At 28.6% G+C, this 24710-nt stretch overlaps 1 protein-coding gene and 1 pseudogene across 2 annotated transcripts; both read left to right on the top strand.

Moving 5' to 3' along the window:
• The first annotated feature begins 8063 nt into the window (after positions 1 to 8063).
• LOC114174020 (MLO-like protein 10) lies at positions 8064 to 12993 on the top strand. Its single transcript, XM_028058752.2, has 15 exons — positions 8064 to 8584; positions 9175 to 9232; positions 9333 to 9559; positions 9862 to 9978; positions 10164 to 10224; positions 10345 to 10433; positions 10632 to 10706; positions 10790 to 10878; positions 11105 to 11154; positions 11244 to 11284; positions 11562 to 11735; positions 12043 to 12078; positions 12164 to 12231; positions 12320 to 12380; positions 12459 to 12993. The coding sequence occupies exons 1-15, from the start codon at positions 8369 to 8371 to the stop codon at positions 12891 to 12893; spliced, it is 1797 nt and encodes a 598-aa protein (XP_027914553.1). The 5' UTR covers positions 8064 to 8368; the 3' UTR covers positions 12894 to 12993.
• Positions 12994 to 22548: 9555 nt separating this feature from the next.
• Positions 22549 to 23536, top strand: LOC114170353 (RING-H2 finger protein ATL8 pseudogene; annotated as a pseudogene). The gene has a single exon (XR_014991592.1). The product of XR_014991592.1 is annotated as an RING-H2 finger protein ATL8 pseudogene (transcript).
• Positions 23537 to 24710: the final 1174 nt, after the last annotated feature.

Genomic DNA, 24710 nt, shown 5'->3' with positions numbered 1-24710 from the left:
TAAATTACTCAAAATGAAAGAGAAGTGATTGGCAGTCAAAATAATGAGTTCAAGTATGTTTGGATAATTTTTTCCTTAATGGCATTTGCGAAAATAAAATATGAAAAAGTATTCTTAAAAAAATTTAAAATTAACCTACACCAATAATAAAAATGATTTCATATTAATTTATTTTAAAAATATTATTTTAACTTAAACATAAGTTCCTTTTAGTATATATATATATATATATATATATATATATATATATATATATATATATATATATATATATATATATATATATATATATTTGAAATATGTATAAAGAATTGCTTAAATATAAGTTTAATTGAACAAGAAAACCTAATTATTTATCTCTTTTATTTACCGGGTGATTAAGAAATAAAAAAACACTTGTCAATGTTAAAATAAGTTAACTCTGGGTTTTCACTACGAGCAGGATTAAAAATAACTTAATCTAACCAAATTTATTTTATGGTGAACTAAAAATTTTACAACCTAACTTAATTCATAACGAATTGATGGATTCTCAACTTAACCTGACTTAAATCTATAATAAAGTAGATTAACTTATATATTAAAATTCATTTTAATATCTCTAATTGTCATACGTCGCCTCACGCTGATTCTTAGAAATGAATAGTTAAAAACCTGAACTAACTGACTGGTGTTGAAAGTGTGATGGACCATTTTTCATTCGTAATAATAAATCTGAAATACAATAAATTCTGTTTGTTTTTCTCTAAATAATTTGAAGAAAAAAAATAAAACTAGGTATTTCATGTACATATTTAGGTAATAAAATTTTTCTCGCACAGTTTTGGAAAAAATAAAATCTTCGATATGGACATAAAATTAATCTTATTTTATTAAAACTAATTTACTTTTAATTATTCTTTTTTTAATATGCTGGTGTTGACATGATGATTTAGTAATAATTGACCTGGACTGTAACTAGCCAGTCAAACGAAATTATCATAGATTAAAATTAAAAAAATCTCTTAAATTATTTTAATTTTAAAAGAGTCATTTTTTTAAGAGTATTGAGAGATGCTTTTCAAATTTTAACCAAAATCTTACTCCAGTGATCCTTATCGTGTCTTTTCCCCAGCGATGCATTTGATACTTTCTAAGTTACAAACAATACAACACATACTAAAGTTCGTTACAAAAAATGTATTTTTTTCCATGTGTATTATTTAGTGGACTATATAGTTTATAAATATAAAATTTAGGGTTTATATTATTTATTATATATTTTTATAATTGATTATTCCTTAGTATAAAAAGTGTATAACTTATTATATTAGTATACAAAAAGAAGGATTAGGTCGATACAACTTTCACAAAAATTTTAAGAACCAAATTATATTTTTTATATATAAATTATTTTTATAATTAAAAAAATATCATTTCCTTTTATTATTATTTTTTACTCAAAACAAATATATATGATAGTAAAATCTAAAAAATATATGACAATAATATATACAAAAGAGAAACATAAAATTTATTATTAACAATAATATATTAAAACAAACAAAAATTATCTATAGTCAAAGCATTGTTTTACAATTTTTCAATGACTTAAAATCTTCAATAATTAAATCAAAACTAAAGTTTGTTGTAATATCCCTTTCAATATAGATTAACTTACTACTTGTTAATAAAAATGTAGCCTCTATCTTATTTCTAATATAAATTTGTCACCTCGCACTTGTTTAGGTAAAGATAAAATTATGAATACCCTAAATTAAATCTCAAAACTAAGACTCAATATTTTAAGAAAATTAACAACTTTTAAAGGATTAGTTTCCCTTACCTTAAAGTAGATTCTTAATATTGCTCTTCACTTATACAACTTCAAAGTCTAAAATAGCTTTATCTATCAAAGAAGAGTTTGATCCATAATTAGATCATGATTTTATGATTTCTAATTGATAGATATATGACTATAACGTAGAAAAGCTACATAAAGAGGAAACATAATGCTTCGGAAAAAAAGGGATAAAAAATCAACTTACTCAAAAGAAAAAATTTTTCAATCCAAAATTTTTTTAACTCCTCAATTTCGCCTTGGTGTAATTTGATTTTTAAAATGATGAGAGATTAAGGTTGAAAATTGAGATAAAAAAAAAGGTGAGAAAGGGATGGAGGTACGAAAAAGAGAGAAACCAAATAAACAATAACAAGAAATAACAAAATAGAGGGAAAACATGATTTCAAATTTTTAAAAATCTTTTTTAAACTAAATTAATATAAAGAATAAAATAATATATAAATATTATTTTAAAATAAATATAAAGAATAAAAAAATATTGGGAGAGTAAAAATGAGTACGATGAATATATAAATAAAAGGTGTTAATGTTAGGGTTTATGGTAAAAATGAGTAAGATAAATATACAAGTAGAAGGGCTAGGTCAGGGTTCAAGATAAAAATGAGTGCGATGAATATATTGTTGGTTCTCAAATAAGTATTCACCAAAGTCCCACATCGAGTAATATGAAGAAGAAGAAGAGAGTAGCAGAAAAATACTATAAAAGTAAAGAGTTGGTTTTAGAGTTGTCACCACAACTTAATAGGTCTCTTGGGTGTATGAGGAGCTTGGGTAGTTGTGTGTCATTGAAAGGTTTGTAAATTTTGCTAGAAAAATTGCACTGTGAAGGGTTTACAATTTTGGTCCACAAAAAATTGCACTTTGAAGGGTTTGCAATTTTGGTCCATAAAAAATTGTATGAAGGCTTTCAATTTTTGCTCGAAAAATTGCATTTCGGTGATAATACTTCTTGTTGAGTGTTTGTGGATGTAGGCCTTGAGGTGTCGAACCACATTAAATCTCCTGTGTGCTTTTATTTATTTTTCTGCTCTTATTTGTGTGTGTGCTTCCGCTTGAAGAAATTACTATTTTTAGTGCGTGATTTCTCAACATATATAAGTATAAGCGTTAGGGATTAGGGTAAAAAGAAGTAAGATGAATATATAAGTAGAGAGATGTTGTTTGGATTTGATGTGTGTCCAAAGTCCTGTATAGGTAATAATGATAAGATCACTTATATGAAATTGAAGTACCATATCCGATAAAATTGAACAATATATGACTAGTATATAAGGAGTAAGTCACACATCGACTAGAAATGAGTAAAATGACTAGTATATAAGTAGAGTGACTCATAAACTAAGTGGAGAGGCTTTAGGTATTCAACGGTACGAAGTCCCACATCAGTTAAAAATCAATAAGATGATTAGTTTGTTAGGGTTGGGATTGGGGTTGGTGTTGGGTTTAGGTTAGGGTTTGAGGGGCTAGGGTTAGGGTTCAAGGTAAAATTGAGTACAATGAATATATAAGTAAAATGTGTTACTGTTAGGGACCAGGGTGAAAAAGAGTAAGATGAATATATAGGGAGAAGGGTTTTCAAGGTAAAGGGTTGTGGATTCAGGGTAAAAGTGAGCAAGATGACAAATATATAAGTAGAATGACTTGAAAACTCATTAAGAACAAATTTTTAAGATTCACTATGAGGTGCAAATCTAACATTGGATAAAAATGAATAAGATGACTACTTGGTTAATGTCATATTTAGGGTTATGATGAATAGGTTATGGTGGGATTAGGGTTAAGGTTATGATATGGGTTATATTTTTAAATTTATGTTTTAAAAATTTTGTTCAAAAGAAGGGTATTATTTATGTAAATTTAAATTTTTGTAATATTTTAAAATAAAATAATAAAAAAATGGTTTATTAAAGAAAACAAGCAAATATTTATTCAAAAATTAATTGAATATAAATATCATTTATCAAAAGACCTATATGTGTAGTCTCATCCTAATATATTTTATAGAATATTTTAATATATGGATTGCTTAGTCCGAATCTCAATTTGTTATACTATATTTAATTGAAGGTTCTGAGTTAGTTCTCACCATTTTCTATAGTCGTGAAACTCACGTTTTTTTTTGTCTTTACCCGAAATTATTAGATTATTAGGAGATGTAAAAAAAAAAAAAACATTCCACTATATTTTTAAAAACACATTTTTTTAATTGAAATTTATTTAAAATATGTTTTTATAGATATCATATATACCATTCAACGAATCTCATGTAGTTTTACAATTTTTATTTTTTGTAGTTAATGAAAAAATGCGTTAAAAATAATGAGTTAGATATTAAAAAAAAGAAAATATTGTGATGAATTCTTCTCCACCATGTCACGGCACAGTTACAGATCTTATTTGGTGAAGTTTGCATCCCATAAAATATTAATTGTGAATGTTATATAATATTAATTTAAGTGAGATCATTTACCACGGTTAGTTAAACAAAACAATCAAATAATATTGCAGTACCATTGGATCAAGTGTAACAAATTTGAATATAAAAGTCATTTGAAAAATTATGATTTCTAGATATACTTTCTATATCTAATGAAATTTGATTTGTAGTGAGACGTTTTCTTAGCTGTTACCAAAATTAATACTGTTTCTTTATCAGCACTAATAATGTAATTTTTAATATATATTTTATGTTTTTAATTTAATTTTATTATATACATGAGTTAAAAAAAGTGACTACAAATTAACGTGTACACAGTGGATACAATTTTGAAGGCTAAATATGTTTTTTTCTTTTTTAATCTTGGTTTTAACTGAAAGTTAAAATTAGTTTCTAAGTTTTGGTCCATTTTAGTCCTAACTTCAACATTATGTGGATTTAATCTATTTAAGTAAATTATGTTAGGTTTATTTGACGTTTTACACGCACAATGATAATCTTTTAGCTATTACTTTTGAAACCTAAAAAAAAAATAACAAAATTTATTTAAAAAGAATTAAATCCACCTATTTTTAAATTTGGAGACTATTAGATCAAAATTTTCAAAATTTCGAAGAAGAATTAATTTCAATTTTCAAAATTAAAGGATGAAAAACATATTAATCCAATTTTAAAAAATATTTATGACCATCATTAAAATATTTGAGTTGAATTTTTGCATACTTAACAGAATAATTTTACTAATTACCATCAATTTTATTGAATAATTTTCCTTGAAAAATCTTAAATCTTAATTTAAAAGATTTGAATCTTGAAAGAGGTGGTCACCTGAACAAGCTAAACTTATTTTTGTTCACATTCTTCTAACAATTATTATTGACATTTGGGGAGATTTACAAATTAGACTTCTTTCTCTTATGTTTTTCAATAATTATATATAGTTTAAAGTATTTTTTCACATTTTTCTATTTTTATTTATTTTCAAATAGAAAAAAAAATTTACCTGAAATTAAATTAAATTTAAATTTTTAACGACAAAGATAAAATAAATATATGATGATACTCGTGCTATAAGGGTTATCCAACTCATATATAAAATCAAATATATTTACATAATCTCAATACAATGCATAGGATTACAAGATCCAGTCAATGAAAGAGATTTAAAAAAAAAAAAAAAAACTTTCATATTTGTACATAACTTGAAAAACAATAAAATTAATGACTAAACTCTTATTTGCTATCTTGTTCTAAACATATATAACATTATTTTCGTGTAGCTGAATTTACCAAATAATTATAAATCAGATTCATTCAAAACTTTTCTAGCTTTTTCTTAACTATTTATTTTATGTATGGTTTCTTTAACTTCTTCTTATGAGAATACCTAGGTCTATAAACAGAATAGTCATAATTTTAAATTTCATCAAAGTTATTATTATCTGCATTTCCCTTTCTTGCATAGTCACCCTTATTTATTTTTATAAACAATTATTTTTAATCCTAACACTAATTAAAAAACTATTTAGTATACGACAAAAATGAAAACTCTACAAAGAGAAAAGAAAATAAATGACAACATAAACTTACAATATTTTATAGACTACAATAACATAAATACAGAAAAAAAAAAACTTAAAATGAGTTTATGCACACTTTACAGTCAAAATTTAAAGAAACTATACTATTACATTTCTACAAATTAGTTTTTATACAGTATTTTTAGCCAACAAAGATTATAAATTGATTTTTATATTTTCTTTAATAAACTTTTTAAGGAAAAAATTGTGAAAATATATCCTAATTAATGTCCCTATATATATTATATATAATTTCCATAATATCTATAACTATGATTTGATGGTGAGGAAATAATCAAAGTGTGGAAATACATTGTTTCTTACTTACTAATTCATGGTTGAAAATGGTGAGGTGAAGCTGGTTAAGTTTCTATACGGCAAAAACTGGAATTTAAAGAACAAAAATGATAGTTTAACCCCACTTTGTAATTCTTTTCTTTTTTATTTCGAGGGTTTGAAATGTAAAACATATTTTTTAAATGACTGAAAATCAGATACGTTAATGGCGATTTAATTCATTCAAACTTTTAATAGGTCCACTTTTATTAATATGCATGTGAATACATAAATTTAGAGTAAAATTAAATCAATCACAATTATTAACATTAGTGATGCGTTATTTTATTTTATTAAATTAAAATTTTATTATTATAATTATAGATTTTTTTCTTATTTTACTTCCTAATACTTTTATTAATTTTAATATATTTTACAATTTACATTTATTATGTAATATTTTATGTATTTTTATTTAGAATTGAGATATAATTGAAGAGATTTAAATGTTTGATAATATGTTTTGAAAGTTACTTAGAAAATAATTGGAGCTTTAGAAAAGAGAACTTTTTATGTTGATGGATCTTTAAGTTGTTTATACTGTTTGACATATTTTTGCTTTAATGTTAAGTCAAATACTATGAAACGCATTTGAGATATCAAATAAACTTAACAAAATTTGATTAAAATAACTAAATTCACACATTTCGAAAGATGAATGACTAAATTAGTACAAAGTTTCAAAATAAACTAAAAGTTAAGAAACCAAAAACATATTAATCCTATAAAAAAAATACTAATATTATCTTACAATCAATTGAAAAAAAAAATCCTTTTTATATAAAATTAAACATTAAATTTATACTTAACTTAAATATATTATTTATTTTTAAAAATTATTAATCAAAATTGTCATTACATATTTTTATTATTTTTTTTATACTCATATCACGATCATTATTATTATTCTTTAACTAATTTTTAATAACATTTAATCATAGACCTATTTTTTATTGCTAAAATAAAATAATGAAATCAAGAGTCGTGTAACACTTTTTTTTTGTGTCAAAATATTATTTCTATTGCCTGTAATAACCGTCATGATGAAACTTGGCTCCATAATTATGATGCAAACTGTGAAACATGAAATCAAAGATAAATGATTCAGCGTTTTTGGCCGTTTAGAGTGTCGGTTTGCAAAAAATGTTCAACACGTATGTTTCCCTGTTCCTCAGCATAAACTATTTTCTGACTTTCTTGTTTTTAATCACTATTCTCAGTGCCTTACCTTAAAACAGTATATAAAAACATTGATCATAAAAAAAAAAAGTCGTTCTTTACATTTTCAAATGGAAAATTCATATAAAAGAATGGCATAACATTTTTTTTATCTATAAATAATAACATTATATGAGCATCATAACCCACTTGATCGTGCTGCATTATTTAATTCTCACATCAAAACTCATGCACATATAGAACGTGTCAAAAGAAAGACACTACAAATAATATCAATTTCAGGAGACTAAGGTAATTAATTCAGTCAACTTTTGTAACTTAAAATAAACATGGAATTGTTCGAAGAAGTTTTGTTTATAGTTAATCAACCAATAGTCTCTAAGCTTGAACTTTTCTTAATAAAATAATCTGATTTATTTTATCGAGAAATTAAATTGTTCTTATCAACATTGTTCTTTATTTCAAGTCTAAACCAAGCCAACTACAACTACGTAATTTACTTATTTTTCAACCCAAAAGTTACATATAAATTAATAAATTAGAACAGAATTTTTGAAACTTTTTAGCATGAGTATCGAATTTAATTTAATTTTTTCCTATTTAATTTTATTTTAAATATTATAAGAGAGAGAGCAACTTGTGTTTATATTTATTATTTAAGGTAATGTCTCTAATAAAGAAGAGAGAGAGAGACATTATTTGTATTTTCTTTCCTTAAAACATTAGAAATTCTATAATCATGGAGCTCATCTGAAGCTGGTGGAGGAACCCGCTACCACTCTAACGGCACATGCTTCTTCTCCGATCTCCACCTACCCTTTTACGCGCCTCTCACGTTCTTTTCATCCTTTTAACAGACACTCATAATCCCTGCATAAAGCCTCTTTCTTTTTACCCTTTCCCTTAGGAACACCGACACCTAATTCTCACATGAAACATTGAAAAAAGTTTATTTTTTTTCGCTACCCACTTTTCCCTTAGTTGTAATTTTCCATGAATAGTTCAAAGTTTAGAAAGCTGTATTCTTGTGTGGTGGTGGTGCTGCCTTTGTGGTTATTATGGTTTGGAGGTTCGGCCATGGCAGCGAGTGAAGGTGGTAGCAGTTCCAGAGAGCTCGACCAGACACCAACGTGGGCCGTTGCTGTCGTGTGCACTGTTTTCATTTTGGTTTCCATAACACTCGAAAAAAGTCTCCACAAAGTTGGGACGGTACGCAATTAATGAATGAATGAAACTCTGAATCTCTCTTTTTGTAATTATGGCTTTCATTAAATCTCTGCTGTGCGTTTGCTATTGAATTCAACTGTCTTTTCTCCATCTCTTCAATCCGTTTCAGAAATAAAAAAAACATCGTACCTCTTGCCCTCAATTTTATCTCCTTCAACTTAATTTCTCATATCAAAGTTTTTTTTTTTTTTTTTCTGCTTGAGATGATTAGTCAACAGTTAGTTGTGGCATTATGTGCCTTATCACGTTTTTCCCTTGATTTGTCTGTGAGAAATTTTCAAAACAGGAATTTTGATTGAAATTTTGTCTTCTTCCATACAAATAAATTGATTTACTCAAAATCAAGCGTTTTCTTATTCAATTTATGGTTATAATAATTCATGCAAGTTTGTTGTTACACAATTTTAAATAGACGTTTTTGTTTATTATTTTTCTGTTTCTTGTTTTAATATGAGTGGATTTTATTTGTCTCTTTTCCCATTTTCCTTGTTGTGATCAATGATTATGATGGGTGTGTTTTGGAATTCTCTGGTTGTGGTGTTCTGTCTCTCACCGGTTGAAAATTTGTTCAGTGGCTTGGAAAAAAGCAAAAGAAGGCTTTGCTCGAAGCTCTGGAGAAGGTCAAGGCTGGTAATAATTCAAGTCAAAGGCTTCTTTTCAAGCTTTATGTGAAATAATCATTTGACTTGTCATATTTTAGTATATTTTATTCATTCTTTTTTTCCTGCAGAGTTGATGATTTTGGGTTTCATTTCTCTGCTTTTGACTTTCGGGCAGAGTTACATTGTCAAAATATGTATACCTCAAAAGCTGGCAGACAACATGTTGCCATGTCCATATAAATATAAGGATGCTGAAAAGGCATCAGACAATGGAGACAAACATCGTAGGAAACTTTTGTCTTATGAACGTAGATATTTAGCTGCTGATACTACCTCGTTTAAATGCAGCAATGAGGTATTTTACAACTATCTTCCCTTATTCTTTTTCATCTATTCTTTGTTCGTTTTTGAAAACTAAGTAGTGCTGCCTTGAAGAATTTTCTATTTGAAACAACTGCTTATCAGGGTAGTTCTTTCTTTTATTTCTCAATGTTTATTCACAGTTTTTTCTTATGCGAATCTTTTATAGCAACCATTCTTTGTAGTTATAATGTATTTTGATATGTCTTGTTTATTTATTTATAAGTAGAACACTGTAAAGAATGTACTTGCAACTCTACCTAAAATAGCCGCTTATATAATTGTTGATGTTTACAGGGATATGAGCCACTTTTATCCGTGAATGGTTTGCACCAGTTACACATTCTAATATTCTTCTTAGCAGTTTTTCATGTGCTTTACAGTGCTATCACAATGCTTCTTGGAAGACTAAAGGTCTGTTTGTTATTTTATATCTTTTAGACTAATTCATATATTTCTTCCATTTCTGTGCAAGGAATAAGAGTTACTCAACCTTATGCATTTTTTCTTCTTGCTTTCGAACTTTTAGTCTAAAAGATGAAACTAAACCCCGTTATAGTTCTGTAGAAGTTCCAAACCTTAGAGTTTTCTTTCTGCAGATACGTGGATGGAAGGCATGGGAGGCAGAGACTTCATCTCATAATTATGAGTTCGCCAGTGGTATGGGTTACAACACTGTATATGTTTATCAGTTTATTACCTTCAATTTTACTTGCAATACTATTAGTTTTGCATGAAACCTCATGCATATATTTGAGCACTTCCTGTTTATGTGTGCAGCTGCTTCAAGATTTAGGCTTACTCATGAAACATCATTCGTGAGAGCTCATGCAGATTTATGGACAAAGATTCCCATTTTCTTCTATATTGTAGGACCAATCTTACTAATCTCTATAGTCTAAATTTTCTTACAACATAGAGCCACCATCATAGGCATGTACTGTTTATTAAAGAATCAGAAAGGTGGTAACTTCAGTGGCACCAATTTGATTAATAAATTGAGCAAGTTTAGAAAGTCATGCTTATTTTAAAGTAATGATAACACATCTTTCATTTTCCAATTTCAGCGATGCTTCTTTAGGCAGTTTTATAGGTCTGTAACTAAGACTGATTACCAGACTTTGCGGAACGGGTTTATCACTGTGAGTCAACACTTGTTGTAGAAGAGTATGTTCTTTTACCTTTTCTTCTATATTGACAGTGAACTATAAATAAACATATATAGGTACACTTGGCTCCTGGAAGTAAATTTAATTTCCAAAAGTATATCAAAAGATCATTTGAAGATGACTTCAAGGTGGTTGTGGGAGTCAGGTAACACTAACAACGGTAAAATGTACACACAGCCTTATATTATTATGAAAATGATACTATAACAACTAAATTTTGATAATTTTCTATTATAATCTGAGTTTCTTTAAGTGGCTTCCTAGAAAGTTGTCAAAATTTGATTGTTATAATATCATTTTCCTATTATTGTTATGTAAGTTTTTTTTTCTTGAAGATTTGACATGTGTGCTTACTATGTTGTTGTTGACAGTCCTGTTCTCTGGGCATCAGTTGTAGTTTACCTTCTCATCAATGTTAATGGTAAGCAACTTGTTTGTCTTTGGTGTCCTATGGAATTTGTTGATTTTGTGGTTGAAAATTCAACTAAGTTCAATTAATATAATTTCCAGGATGGCGCACTACAATTTGGGCAGCCGCAATTCCTATTGTTGTAAGCATTCTGCTCTATGTGTAGTATTAAAGGACAATGATATTTTGACAACTAAATTTTGATAATTTTTACTTATAACTTAAGGTGATATCTTTTAAGTGGTTTTGAAATATAGAAAAATGAGAAAATGGAAGAATGGAAGACCATTTAGAAGATCTTACCTCAAGTTGTTAGAGAAAGTTGTCAAAATTTTATTGTTAAAAAATTATTTTCCATTATTAAATTCTCAACTTGGCTGGCAGGGATAAACTATTACGAGTCCTTTGATTGGTTGCAGATAATTTTGGTAGTTGGAACAAAACTTCAAGCCATATTGGCAAAGATGGCGATTGAAATCACCGACAGACATGCAGTTGTCCAAGGAATCCCTCTTGTCCAAGGGTCAGACAAATACTTTTGGTTTGGTCAGCCACAGTTAGTCCTTCACCTTATTCATTTTGCTTTGTTCCAGGTATTCAATAGATTTTCTTTTCGTATTAGAAACTAATAGAAGAGTTTTTGAAAACCATTTTACTGAAGAAAAAAAAAACCATATTTTCGCGTAGAGGTTCTCAAATAAGCCTTCACTTGTAGTTGAATGCAACCTTATCATGTTCACGCAAATCATATTCTTTTCTGATAAACTATTAAGCAGCATAGGAGCAATGACATTTTCCAGTAGTTTGAATTTGCAAACTCAAATTCAAATGTATATTTCAAGGAGCTTTATTTCATGTTTCAGAAAAGTTAACAGCTAACTGGTTTTCTTACACTTGCAGAATGCGTTCCAAGTAACATATATCTTGTGGATATGGGTAATGAAGCTCATTGGTTAATGGTTTATGTGCTTTTTGTTGTCTATTTTCTTGAATAATCAAATAAAACTTTCTTTACCTGCAGTATTCATTTGGGGTGACAAACTGTTTCCGTAATGATTACAGGCTTGCAACAATAAAAGTAGCTTTAGGGTAAACCTTTTCTTCTGACATTCTCATGGATATGGCTCCGACAAAATCATAGTTAATTTGATTATTAATTCTGATGGGTTTTATGCAGGATTGTGATGCTATGTCTCTGCAGCTACATCACCCTCCCATTATATGCTCTTGTAACTCAGGTATACCTACAAGGTTTTGTTTCATTCTATAATACATGTTGTTGATGATTGAAAACACACTTTGACATACACACGCAGATGGGTTCAAGGATGAAAACAGCGATCTTTGACGAACAAACAAACAAGGCTCTAAGGAACTGGCACATGGCGGTGAAAAAGAAGCAAAGGGTGGTGAAGCTGGGAAAGTCCAATGCAGAATCAGTTGCTGGAAGCCCCACTCCTTCAACTTCAGCAGTGCACCCTTCTGGGCCTACACTTCACCGCTTCAAAACCACCGGCCACTCCACCCGCTCGCCGTCGTACGAGGATCAACATCATGAATATGAGTCCGATGTTGAGTTGTCTCCTGAGTTGTCCCAAACAACCAGCTTCATTGTGAGAGTGGATCATGCCGATCACCAACAACTACAAGAACATGAACACCACACTGAGGAAGAAACCACCTCTAGTGAGGAAGCTGAATTCTCGTTCAAACCCAGTGATCTTGTGGAAAAACCACCACATAACTTATAATCATATATTCATCTTTTTTTGTTTGATTTATATTTAGATACGTGGATTTTGTACATTCTTCTTCTGCATAATTCACTTTCCCCTGTTCGCCCTCGCATTATATATATCCATGTTTTTGAAGTTCATACTTTTGATATACAAGGCTACAAGAACCAAAATGAAGAATGAATCTTTTAAATAAAGGTAAAAAGAAGTATTAAGTTTAATTGTATTTTTTATTTATGGGGTATTGCAATTGTAATATTTTAATCATGAGTCCATTCTTTACTTTAATGTGTCTCTGAATTATACTGATATTTATTATAAATAAAGCACATAATCCACATATGAAATATTAAAGTTTCTCCGTGTAATACTTAAAAAACTGAAAAGCACACCATTACGGTACATAAATAACTAAAAAATACAGTTAAATCAAAATATTATAAATGTACAACTAAATTGTATTTTTGTTTCTTGACAATCACTTAAATTAAACTTTTTTACAAAACATAAATACAATCTTTATTTCTCTGGTTTTTATTATGTACTTTTCTTTGTTTGGAAAGACCACCATAAAGCGCCCCTCCATTTTTGTACTAAAACTTTGAATTAAATATGTTTTGATATTTTAAGTTTTAGTGAAATTTGGAATTAGTCATTTTTTGAAACTTTTAACCAATTTAGTCATTTGTTTTTAAAAATGCATGAATTTAGTCATTTTAACCAAATTTTGATAAGCTTATTTGACATTTCAAACACGTTTTATGATAACATTTGAGTTAACATTGAAGCGAAAATGTGTCAAATGATATAAACAATTCAAATACTATCATGAAATACACTTGAAATGTTAGATAAACTTAGTAAAATTTGGTTAAAAAGATTAAACTCATGTATTTCTAAAGATGAAGGACGAAATTGGTCAAAAGTTTTGAAGAGAATTTAATTCTAAATTTTACTAAAACTTGAAAAAAAAACATATTTAACCCTAATACTTTTATATATATATATATATATATATATATATATATATATATATATATATATATATATTGCTTAATTATATTTTGAATTCTTGATAAATTGGAAACTTTCAACTGAGTTAAATTAGTCCGTGTTAAAGTTTTGTGATTTATTGAGTCTTTCAAATTTTTAAAACAAAACGTTTTAATTGAGGATTTATCATTAAATTTTACTATTAACTGTAAGATGTGTGATCATTATCTTACACGGTTATTCTACCTAAATGTCATTACATGATACTTTATTATAAGATATTTTAACCATGAAAATCTCCTTTAAAGATTTACTGTATTTAATGAACATGATTCTTAAAATAAATTATAATTATAAAAGTAAAAATATAAAATTAAAAGATAAAAATATATAAAGTTATTAATTATAAGGTTAAATAATTAGATAATAATAAAATTATCAAATTATCAAATACAAAATAAAAAAATACAATTTTATAACTTTAATATTATAATTTTATAATTATCTAATTTTACACTTCGTATTTTTATATTCTATAATTTTATAATGTCATAATATCATAAATTCAAAATTTTATAATTTTTTAATCTTATAATTTTTGTAATTTTACGATTTCATAATTATATAATTTTATATCTTATAACAGCTTAATTATGAATATAAAAATATAAACAGTAAAATTAGATAATTAAAAAATTAAAAAACTATGAAATTAAAATTGTATATTTTATTTATATTAATAATTTGATAATTTTATTATTATTTAATTATATAAATTTATATTTTATAATTTTATATATTTTTAATCTTTTAATTTTATATTTTATAATTTTAATTTGCTTTGAAAATAATTTTCGCTAAATATTATAAATCTTTAAAGGAGATCCCGGTAATTAAAGTCTCTTATAATAATAAAATATAATAAAATATTATGTAACTATATTTAATGATAATCACAATATAAAAGGAACTATCATGCCATACAGTTTGACAGTAAAATCTAAGGACAAAGCTAATTTAAAAGTTTTAGAATTTTGATGACATAAAAATTTAATAGGTACTTAGTTAAAAAATTTCAATTTTATCATGTATTCAACATAATTAAATCTCTGTTTTTTTTTTTTGCTCTTGAAGTGATTCGTGGGTTGACCGAAATAGTTTTAAATATTTATTAATAATTTTGTGATATTAAAAATGAAATAAATATTATGATGAGACAAGTATATATATATATATATTTTTTCAAAATAAAATTTTAATGAATTTGGAGGAAAATAAGACTGAACTAAATTGTTGATTGTTTACAAAATAAAAATGAAATTATAAAGGGTTACTAAATTCTTGGGTTTGTTATGTGAAAAGTACATGATTGGTTTAGAATGATTTGGAAAAAAACATAAATGAAAAGTGATGTGGTCTATTTTAATGCAAAGACAATGAACTTAAGTAGAAAATTTATTAATCTATTTGAATAATTCAATTGAAATAACTAATTTATGTATATTTTTTATTAAAAAATTAGTTGAGAAACAAAAATATTTTTTTAAAAAATATGTTTAATAATGTTTTAAGTCTCGATAAATTTTAAAATTTTTAATTGACTCTCTAATACATTTATATAGTAATAAATCTAAATATTTAGATTAAATCTCGTCGCTTTTAACCTCTTTACTAACTTAGGCGTGTGATTATCAAATGGTTGACGTGGTTATTACCTTTTGACGTCACCTCATTCAATTGTATCAAATGTAATTTTATTATTTAAAAGTTTTACAAATTATAATTTTATAGTTTATGATTTTATAATTTTAAAATTTTATAAATATGACAATACGACGATACGAGAATATAACGATATGATCACATAACAATATGAGGATACAACGAGAAAACAATATAACAATATAATAATATGACAATATAACGATAAGACGATATGACGATATAACGATAAGACGATATGACGATATGACAATATAACAATATGATGATATGAAGATATGACGATATAACAATATGATAATATAACCATAACACGATATAACAATAAGGCGATATAGGATACGATGATATAATGATATGACAATATAACAATATGATGATATAACAATATGACGATATAACAATAACACGATATAATGATATAACAATATAACAACATGACAATATAACAATATGAAGATATAACGATATGATGATATAACGTTATGAGAATATGATAATATGACGATATGACGATATAACAATATAGTGATATAACAAAATGACAATATAATAATATGATGGATATAAATTTATCAAGGACTTAAAATATAATTAAGCCTTAAAAATATTAATAATTTAATAACATTAATAATTAATTTTCAATATTAATTATAAAAAAATTATAGAAAAGCCGATAAATGAAGTTATTTTGAAATAAAAAAATCAAATATTAGACAAAGAATAAACTAATAATTTGCCAAATAATTTCCATATATCTACTCTTCCTTCTCATTTCATTTTTTTTTTAATTTTTTTTTCTACAAATGATCACAAATCACTTAAACCAATTACACACAATTCTGTTTCCTATACAAGTGTTCACAAACAATATTCATTAAAGAATAACATATACTGAACAATATATACAAGAACAATGTAATTGGTTGACTCAACCTGACTATATTTTATTGTCTCATAAAATAATTATAGTTTAGTTTGTGGATAAATTAACTAAGATCGTAATAAGTCATCAATTTACAACTCATCATTCAAAGCAATTGAACAAATATAATAAAAATAAAATAAAAACACATATATTTAACCATGCTTAAAAAAAAAGTGAAATCAACCTATTTTAAATGTACAATAATAACTAAATAAAATAAATTAAGAAAACAAAATATCTTTAACATGTTGATTCGTAAATATAAAATGAGTTAAGCTGGAATTTGAATTCTTTCTTGATTTTTTTTGTGTTATTCTTTTATTGTGTTTTCATAATATACTGATTACCACTAATTTTGATGTTTTAAAATATATTAAAAAAATATTTAAAATACTAACACAATATATTTTTAATACTTAGCAGAAGACAGCACTAAAAAGACCAATAAAAAAATCTAAACTTGTTAAGCTGAATTACATAATTTCTTACTCATTAATTTAATTCATAGTTAATTAACCCTCATAACTCAGTTTGACTCGGTCATCGAGTGTATTAGAATGGAAGGGAAGTGGAATTGTAATGATCGCTTAAATATTTGTGGGATTGAGAAAAGAAAGTAGAAAGAAAAAGAAAGGAAACCGTAGCGAAAATGACCATGTCAGTGTGCGTTGAATTCGAAGCCAAAATGATAGGTTAACGATGCATATTCACATTCACATTACAAAGCAAATTCTGGTAAAGAAAATGTTTCCTTTGTGTAAACAAAATCCTAGTCCTACCATCATATTATAAATGTTTTTATTGTTGGACACAGTTATGTTCTCTATAAAAAATGTGCGATCTTAAAAAATATCAAGTAGCTTATGTTTTTGCAGCTACTTATATTCGCACTGTGAGATATGAATCTGATAAAAGGTTCCAAGTGGCAAAATTTTAGTCAAACAAACACTGCGGGAGGTGAACTATACAGTCAGAACTGTGTAGTTTTCTTTACAAAAGTCTTTGTCTTTTTACCGTTTATGTTTATATGTGTCACACTATTCAAAGGTTAGGTATTCATACAAACCATTAATAGAAATTAGTAATAAGAAAATGTACATAATTTTCATATAAAACTAAATTACATATCTTTAATAATAATAATCATTTTGAGTCGTTATGAATTGATATTTCCTAATTTCTAAAATTTATATATAAGAAAAAAATCAGCGATAAATATGCTAGATATACTTATTTCATCCTTGTGGGAATTATATATTTTTTAAAATTTCTATTTCATTCGAGAATCCGTATAGAAGTAAAAAAAAATGTGAACAATAAAAGATCTTAAAGTAGAGTATATAATGTATTTTCGAATAAAAGATTTATTTAGGAATTCTTTTATTGAAATCAGATAAACAAATATTTAATCACGAGAAAACATTCACAATCATTCTCTAAAATGTGTAATTGATCAAATAAAATTTTGGCTATTTATCAATGTTATGATTAACTTCTATAAGTAAGGATTTTGAAAATCCAATCAAATACGATTGAGATTTTCTTTCATGGCTAAATATTCAAGGGAAAAATACGGTTTTGGTATCTGAAATTTGACACAAAATTTAAATTGATCATTGGTCATGTATTTTCAAAATTAGTGGTATTGGTTCTATTTTTGGATGGCATTAAAAAAAAATTGCATGACAAAAGATGTTCCACTTCACTAGGAAAGGGTTTGACACGAGTGGTGACCTGATTTTGACACATGTTTTTTTTAATTAAATTTCTTTCCCCTAAACTGATACCAAAACGCTTGTTTTACCCTTTGGGTGTTTTTTTTTTTTACTTAGTGAATGTAACCAATATGGACACAACATTAGAGGTTGCAAAACTGCAAAAACCAACAAGGTAAAAAATGTGTACTATGTACATTATATTTAAAGTTTAATTACAAATATTTAACCTAATAAATACATATTAATGATAGAGGAAAGACCAGAAAAACAAGAACAATGCTGGAAGTGAATGTGCATCTAAAATGACAAGGAAAACCATGTTCAAATCTACGACCCGAGCACATCACACACATCAACTAGTAGGGAAGGAAAGAGATCTAAGAAAGTAGGAGCAACCACAACAGTTTTAATAGACTCTCAAGCCAGTTCCAACAACCCACCTAGACAACCCATGTGACTTATTTTGAGATCTGTGTTATTTTGTTATTGTCAATGATAGTGGACCTAATTTTATTTGTAACTTTGGGGAGTTGTGTTTCGGGACCTATGTTATTATGTTGTAGCTAACTTTGAATAAGCTTTTGTGTAAACTTTTTATGGGACAAACATGACCAACTTGTTTGGACCATTTCTTATCTTTATGACTAAATCAAATATAACGTAATATCTTCTTTATGATGTTGCTGTGAATTATAAAATATCTTGTTTATGTTCTTTGAGTGTTTGTGTTGTATTAGTATGATGAATGAGATTTACCACAAAGGTACTAACATAGAGGTCAAATTTTAAAACATATACGTTATTTATTCATGATAACAGAAAGACCACTTATATCTGAAACCAATCACACACTGACTGAAAACAACTAAAACTTACACAAAAAGACTAATAATACTGAAACTTACACCACAAAGACTGGTTACAACTGACTTTAACAACACAAACAATATTTCATAACGTTCATTAGGCACTGCCCACGAAGTAAATACCACTTACAATTGATCTTCATGACAAATAAAACACAAAACATAACAATAAACACCCATGATACTAGGAAAAACCACATCTTAATTTGACTCATTTTTCTCCTTTCCATCAACTTCTTCTTCAACTTAGCATTCTTCTGGAGTACTTTTACAACCATTCTTTCATTAACACAAACACTTTCCTCTTCTTTTTGTAAGTGGTGAAAGAAGTAATTACCCAATAAGGGGGGAGGGTTGAATTGGCCTTTTCAACAACTTTAGTTCCTTTTAAACTTGTAAAAATATCTTTGATTGAATCACAATACCAAAGAAGTCATAATGGAATTACTATTGAACCATGCACTTTCAATCTATTGAAAACAAAGTTAACAAATTGATTTCATTAAACAAATAGTCAACCAAACAAATCAGTATTTTCAACAATTTAAAATATAAAAACAGTCAATTAAAATATTGGAAAATTCTGCAGAAATATGAATTTGATGATTAACTTAGAAACAATTTTTGAAACTTATCAAGATTAATTCCAATCAACAGTACAAATGGAAACATAGTCTCAGATTACGTTAAATCACTCAAGAACTTTTAAAAGATTATTAAAATCAGATTTCTTAAACTTTTATATTAAAAACCAAGAGAGGAGAAAGAGATACAAACTCAAGCACACAAAATTTTATATTGGTTCACTCAAAACTGAGTTATATCCAGCTTATTAAGGTAACTTGAGCCTGACTTGCATTACTTCAAAAGATTTACACAATCCACAAGATTACACTTTCAAAATATTCAAAAACAAACACCAAGACTCTTAGATCCCACAAGAGTCTCAACACAGTACAACAAGATCTCACTTGTAGACTTGGAAAACCACCAGACAACACCCAAAAACCTGATAAAGATCAAACCTACGAATAGCTTATAGTTCAAATAAAATCGTAACCTATATAATCTAGGTGTCTAGGTATAGATTACGGTTCACTACATGAATTGTAGTCTATAATTAGACACCCAAAGTATATGTTATAGTTTTATGGTGAATTGTAACCTATATAGCCCTTAAATAAGGTTAATTTCAGTATTTTGTACTTGACCCATTCATAATATTGTCGCCTATCTTGTCATTATGAGTCATTTTTAGGTTTTTTGGTTTTGTTCTCTTCCTTCAGTGCGTTTAGGTTCGTGAAACTTATTTTTCCTTCCTTTGGATGTGTTAAGGTTCATGAAACTCGTTTTTTCCTCGTATGAGTATACTACGAGAGTTTATGAAAAATATGAAAAATGATACTATGATTCTCATTTTTTTACTTTCATCTTTACTTCCTGACAGGGTCATTAATTTGTTCAAAAATAAAGACAGTGGTATATTAATCAATGATTCACACTAAACCACGTCAATAAATAAAGGATGAAAATATAAAAATAATTAGAATCATAACATCATTTTCTAAACTATATATGCAGGAGTATGATTGTAAATCACAATTTTAAGTTGTCTTCTTATTTTTACTACACTTTAACATATTTGTAGTGTAGCATAAAAACATATCTCCTCACTTCACTGATTATTAATTTTAGGTTAATAAAACCGTTGTATATTTATTGTTAGTTAAAAAGAAGAATTTAAATAAATATTGACTTGACCCACTCTGACTAAACATTTCTCTTTTGTTTCTTACTTACACCCTGTGCTCTGCTGCATCTTCCTTCATGTTTCTTCCATCACGCATCTCTCTCCGCCCATTCCTCAGAAAGTGCCAACCCTTTTCTTTCACCAATTACTTTCCTCCATCATGCAATGGAACTATTAACTCCAACAAATAAATATATATCAATGTTCAAACATCTTTCTTATTATTCTCTTATTTTTTCGTACCCAAGGACACATGGTGAAAGAGGAAACGATGCTGCTTTTTTCTGCACTGTCACGCATCCACTGCCCAATTCAGAAACAAATAATGGGACTCACGTTCCCTTCACTCCCTGTCAATCATTGATTCGGAGTTGCAACATCATTAACTATTCAAATTATTACTATTATTTTTCAGAAACAAATGTTTTTGATTTTTCAAGAATCGAAAAGGCCCGATCATACCCCACCCTCTCAGACACTTGCACATGTTTAACGAGCCTTAGTGCCATAACCAAAGTACCAAAACTCAAAAGCCTAAAAAAAAAAAACAAACGCACTGCCTCAAATCCTCTCCTCCTTCCCACTTTCTTTCTTGTCACTGCTTCAACTTCGTGTTACATTATGTTAACTTACCATATACCCATAGGCTTATAATTTTTCCCAAACATACACAACCCATTATGGGGACAATTTTTTTATGTGCAATCAATTCCACCCATCTTTTAAAGCGCCTCTCTTTCTCTCCCACCAAAAAGGGGGAAAAAAATTCCTTGCATGAGAAACCGAATTTGGCTGAAGAGATGGGGTGGATTAGTGTTCGGATTAGACATCTCTCTACTCGCTAAAACAACACCCTCTATTTCACCTCACATTTACATCAACTTTTTCTAAAGCGCAATGCTTTCCACCTGTATCCAGAATCTACGATCTTCTTCTGATGTTAACATGTATTTCACATATACATATATAAAAAAGATAAAATTTTAATTATTGGGTTTGGGTAAATTCATGAGATAATACTAAATAGACTGAGGAAAAAATGACTAGGGACAATAGAAAACAGGTTTCTGAGAAATGGGCAGAGAGAACATTGGTGTGTGTACTGAGCAGTAGTTTATGTTTTGTTCCAAGAAACACGAAAAGAGAGAGAGGGCCAACTACTGGTTATTTTTTTACATTATCGGCACTCTTTTTAAGAACTCTAAACAAAGGTAAACTTGTGGTTTTGAACGCCCACAAGTTGATCACACAATCAGGATGCTGAGGTAGTAAGATACAGCTGCAAAATCCCACCTTTAAATTTTTGTGCCGCAATTGGCTACAAATTCATCTCTCTCCTCCTTAATTGGGCTGCACCAATTTTAAATGAGATTCGAATTTATGAATTTATTTCTCATATCTTACTTTATTCTTCAACTCAAATATTAAATAGCACTAAATGGTTTTACATGTAGTTACACTGTTCGATGCGGGGACTCGCAGATAAAAAAGATAAAAAGGAAAAGAAGTTTTATTGTTTTTGAAAACATAGGGCTTAAGAGATAAGGCAAGAAGGGGGTTTGGGGAAGGGTTAAGTTATGTGGAGTTTTGTCCCTTACCACCCCCACCCACTTGCAGAAGGGGCCACATTGTTGTACCTACCAAACAAACAAACAACTCCTTCACTTCTTCTTTCTCTTTCTATCTTCCTTCTTTCTAGTCATGATCTTGACTCAAGTCTTCTTGCAACCCTTAATCCCTTATCCTCAACCGCACTAACCCCAATTTTTTCCACTATCAACCCCAAACCCTCCATCAATGCAACCTATTAATACCTACCTCAATTATTTAACCCCCCAAACCCAAAACCCAAAACTTCACTCTCTCTTTCTCTCACACTCTTATTCTTTCAATTCAACACCTTTCTTAACAAGAGATACACACACTCTCACACAAATGACGCGCATACTCAGAATTCTCAAATCTGCCGACAACGCCTCCGCGATGACAGCGGCGGCTCCGCCGCCGGAGGCGGTGGCCCTGGAGTCTGATTTCGTGGTGATTCTGGCGGCGCTTCTGTGCGCTTTAATCTGCGTGGTGGGACTAGTGGCCGTGGCGCGGTGCGCGTGGCTCCGGCGAGGGCCAGGAGGAGGAAACTCGCCGCGGCAGGCGGTGGTGAACAAGGGTCTGAAGAAAAAGGTGCTGCAGTCGCTGCCGAGGTTTGCGTACGTGGACAGCAACCCGAGCAAGTGGGTGGCGACGTCGGAATGCGCGATTTGCCTCGGTGATTTCGCCGCCGGCGACGAGATTCGGGTTCTGCCGCAGTGCGGCCACGGCTTCCACGTGTCCTGCATCGACAGGTGGCTCGGGTCCCACTCCTCCTGCCCTTCCTGCCGCCAGGTCCTCGCCGTCGCCAGGTGTCAGAAGTGCGGCCGCTTTCCGGCCACCGCCTCAAGAAGCGGCGCCAGCGAGCCCGAATTGAAGTCTAGAGAAGACAGCAATGCTGCTTCGATAAGTAATTGCAATAATAACAACGGTGATGGCGGTGGAAGTGGTAATCACGCGAATCATCACCATAGCCATCACTCGAACAGTGGGTTCTTGCCCTGAACATAGTTTTTGTATTTATTAGTTTTTCTTTTTACTTTTGTACCTTTTAATCCCTTCAAGTTAGTGGATCAAAGAGATCGGAATTCTGGCAATTTTTTTCTCTTCTTCTTCTGTATCTTGCACAGATTAGATTGGCGCGTAAGATAACCATGTGAGTGAGACACTGATGTAATTAACCTAATGGGAAAAAGTTGAAAGTGTGAAAGTGAAACACTGTTTTCTAAAATTAACATTGCATCACTCTTAGGTGGAACTTAGATTCTGTGTTGGTGTCTAAAGATCAGTCATTAGTACAGTATTTTGTTTTTATAATGTGATGGCATAAAAAACACTGTTTTTTTAATACCTATTTTAAACTATATTAAAAGACAGAAATGCAAGATTGTGTAAGAATGAAAAGTGAAAACCCTATCTTTTTAACATTGAAATGATTGGAGTTCAGTCTTTTTAATGATTTCAGATAACGGAGTTAAAAAAATGTGTAGGGAAAAAGATGGCTTTGCTTGTTGTTGAGTGTTCTTTTTTTGTGCCTTTTTTTTTATTTATCAGTTAGTGCCACATTTTTTTTTCTGAAAAGGATAAATCTAGTAGGGAAAGTTGGTTAAATTAAAGATTTTATCCAAAACTTACTATTCATCCTTTAATTTAGTGTTGTTTTATTGCTTTTTGGAAGGATTATTATCTTATCTAAGAATTTAATGCCCTAATTGTCATTAGTAAAAGCATTTACCAATTTTATACAACAAGAATATCTTTTTCCTAGAGTTGAATTTAGATATTTTTACTAAAGGAATCAAATTAGATTTTATGAATACTCACTATTCACGCTTTAATTGAGTGATATTTTTCAGAGTTAGATGAAGATATTTTTACCAAATGGGTATCAATTTATCCAATTCTATCTTTCGAGTGATTTTTATTTCTTTGGAAGGATTATCTTCCGTACAAGTTACAGTTATTACCCATGTGTAAGTTTTTTTTTTTACCTTTCTGGAGTTGAAAAAGTGAGAAACTTTTTGTTACAAAGTTTACCAATTTATAATTAATTGGTGTACGAAGAAATTGAATTAAATTGTCACAGTGAAGACACGATGGTGTTCATTTTGACAATGTCGAGAATGTTCGAGTTGCAATGGTGCGCACGGTAAGGCAAAGCATTGATTTTGTCGTTTTGACGAAGCAAAGTTGAAGGTACAAATACTGTAGATGTCATATCAATTAGACAATAATAATACGTTTTTAATATACAAAAAAAAACAGTGAAAT

Source organism: Vigna unguiculata, chromosome 2, assembly GCF_037176805.1.
Source record: "Vigna unguiculata cultivar grain cowpea cultivar isolate G323 ecotype 2 chromosome 2, ASM3717680v1, whole genome shotgun sequence".
Classification (NCBI taxonomy): domain Eukaryota; kingdom Viridiplantae; phylum Streptophyta; class Magnoliopsida; order Fabales; family Fabaceae; genus Vigna; species Vigna unguiculata.
The sequence above is the reverse complement of the archived record's forward strand: the minus strand, read 5'-3'. Positions and strand labels throughout refer to the sequence as shown.

Excerpts from the sequence above, each read along its gene's own strand:
- LOC114174020 (XM_028058752.2), top strand. The coding sequence starts at position 8,369 with ATGAATAGTTCAAAGTTTAGAAAGCTGTATTCTTGTGTGGTGGTGGTG. Across the intron at positions 11,736-12,042 it reads TTCATTTTGCTTTGTTCCAG|AATGCGTTCCAAGTAACATA; the intron begins GTATTCAATAGA and ends TTACACTTGCAG. Across the intron at positions 12,232-12,319 it reads ACAATAAAAGTAGCTTTAGG|GATTGTGATGCTATGTCTCT; the intron begins GTAAACCTTTTC and ends GGTTTTATGCAG.